This window comes from Triticum aestivum, chromosome 7B (genome assembly GCF_018294505.1).
Source record: "Triticum aestivum cultivar Chinese Spring chromosome 7B, IWGSC CS RefSeq v2.1, whole genome shotgun sequence".
Taxonomy (NCBI): Eukaryota; Viridiplantae; Streptophyta; class Magnoliopsida; order Poales; family Poaceae; genus Triticum; species Triticum aestivum.
The window spans coordinates 316,042,953-316,044,318 of record NC_057813.1 but is presented as its reverse complement, the minus strand read 5'-3'; the positions used below and the strand labels follow the sequence as shown (position 1 = coordinate 316,044,318).

General features: G+C 52.5%; 1 protein-coding gene across 1 annotated transcript in view; it reads left to right on the top strand.

The window, feature by feature from the left end:
• Positions 1–683: 683 nt before the first annotated feature.
• LOC123155984 (putative glucose-6-phosphate 1-epimerase) overlaps positions 684–1,366 on the top strand; it is a 16,991-nt gene continuing 16,308 nt past the window's right edge. Inside the window, exon 1 of the mRNA XM_044574158.1 lies at positions 684–969. Within this exon, the coding sequence (XP_044430093.1) occupies positions 847–969 (123 nt within the window). The 5' untranslated portion in view covers positions 684–846. The remainder of the gene's footprint in view (positions 970–1,366) is intronic.

The following is a 1,366-nucleotide window of genomic DNA, read 5'->3' as shown; positions in this document are numbered from 1 at the left end:
GCGCTGAGAAGGAGGTCGAGTGTTGCAGCCGTGGCAGATGGAAAGGCAGAGCACATCAACGGCGGAGCCTTGCGATGGGGAGATGCAGCGGAAAGAGAAGGGTCTGGAGCGTGGCGACGGCAAGCGAGAGCTCATGAGCGGCTACTAGATTTCAACGCGACGCTGACTTTCATCCTTTACAACGTGTTTGGTAATATTTGGGAAGGGGAATGAGAGTTTAGAGTAGGGAGTTGTATTGAGATTAGACATGGGATAAGACATTTTATTCCCAATCCTCTGTTTGGCACATAATAGAAATTATGTGTGAGATTTGAGGAGAAAATGTATTCCCTTGTTTGTTTCATGGGAATTGGCGAGGGACTAGACATGAAAAGTTAACGTAAGTTATGATGAAGGGTTAAGATTGACTCACTAAAACAATTTCCTTCCAACTCCCATCCCCTCCCCTGTTAATAAAACGGTGGGAGTTGGAGTCTAAAGTCCCATGCCTATTTCCCTCTGAATTCCCAATCCCTCGATCCAAACAGTAGATTAGAAGTCTCATACCCCTTCAATTTCCATTCCCTAGATCTAATTACCTCCAACCAAACACGCCGTTACGGTAAAAATATGAACGGATGAAACCGGCCCGAGGAGAAGATCCGACGGCCAGAAATCCATGACAAATAAACCCCAAAACTGGTGTGTCCGTGACGAACGTCAATCTCCCGGCACGAATCAAGAATTGAGACAGAGATACGCCTCGCCTTCGTCCACCGAATAAACCCCCAAAACTGGTGTGTCCGCGGGTGAGCGCGCAGGCTAGGTTAGGGGTTCCTAGACGCCGTCGCTTGGGCGCGTAACGCGATGGCCGCAGCCACACCCCACTCGCCGCCGCCGCAGCTTTCATCGCCCTTCCTGGAGTATATTACGGCCCCCGGCGGCCTCGACAAGGTCGTGCTCCGTGGCAGGCGCAGCTGCTCCGTGGAGGTACCTGATTCGAACCCTTCGCCATGCCTCTCCTCCGGTGTGGCGCGACGCATGTTAGGTTTGGGTTGGTTCGCTGTCGCGCGATTTGTCTGGATTTTGTGCCATTTGTGCCGATCCGATGGGTATTCGGCTGATCCGCATGCGTATTGTGTGAATTTGCGAGGTTTGTGCTGCTCAGTTATGCGATTTCGTTTGATTATATCCCCGTTTCGGTTGATAATTAGTGGTACATTGCATGATTCTGGTGTTGCCCAACTTGGAATCTGTTAGTTGGCTCCTTATGCATCCCCTTTGCCCCGCCCGCGGTTCCCCCAGCCTTGCGTCTCCCTCGCCACGCCGGCGTGCGAGGCCAGGCTAAGCCTGGCTTACGTGGGCGGTGGCGGGCCCTCTTTCCCCT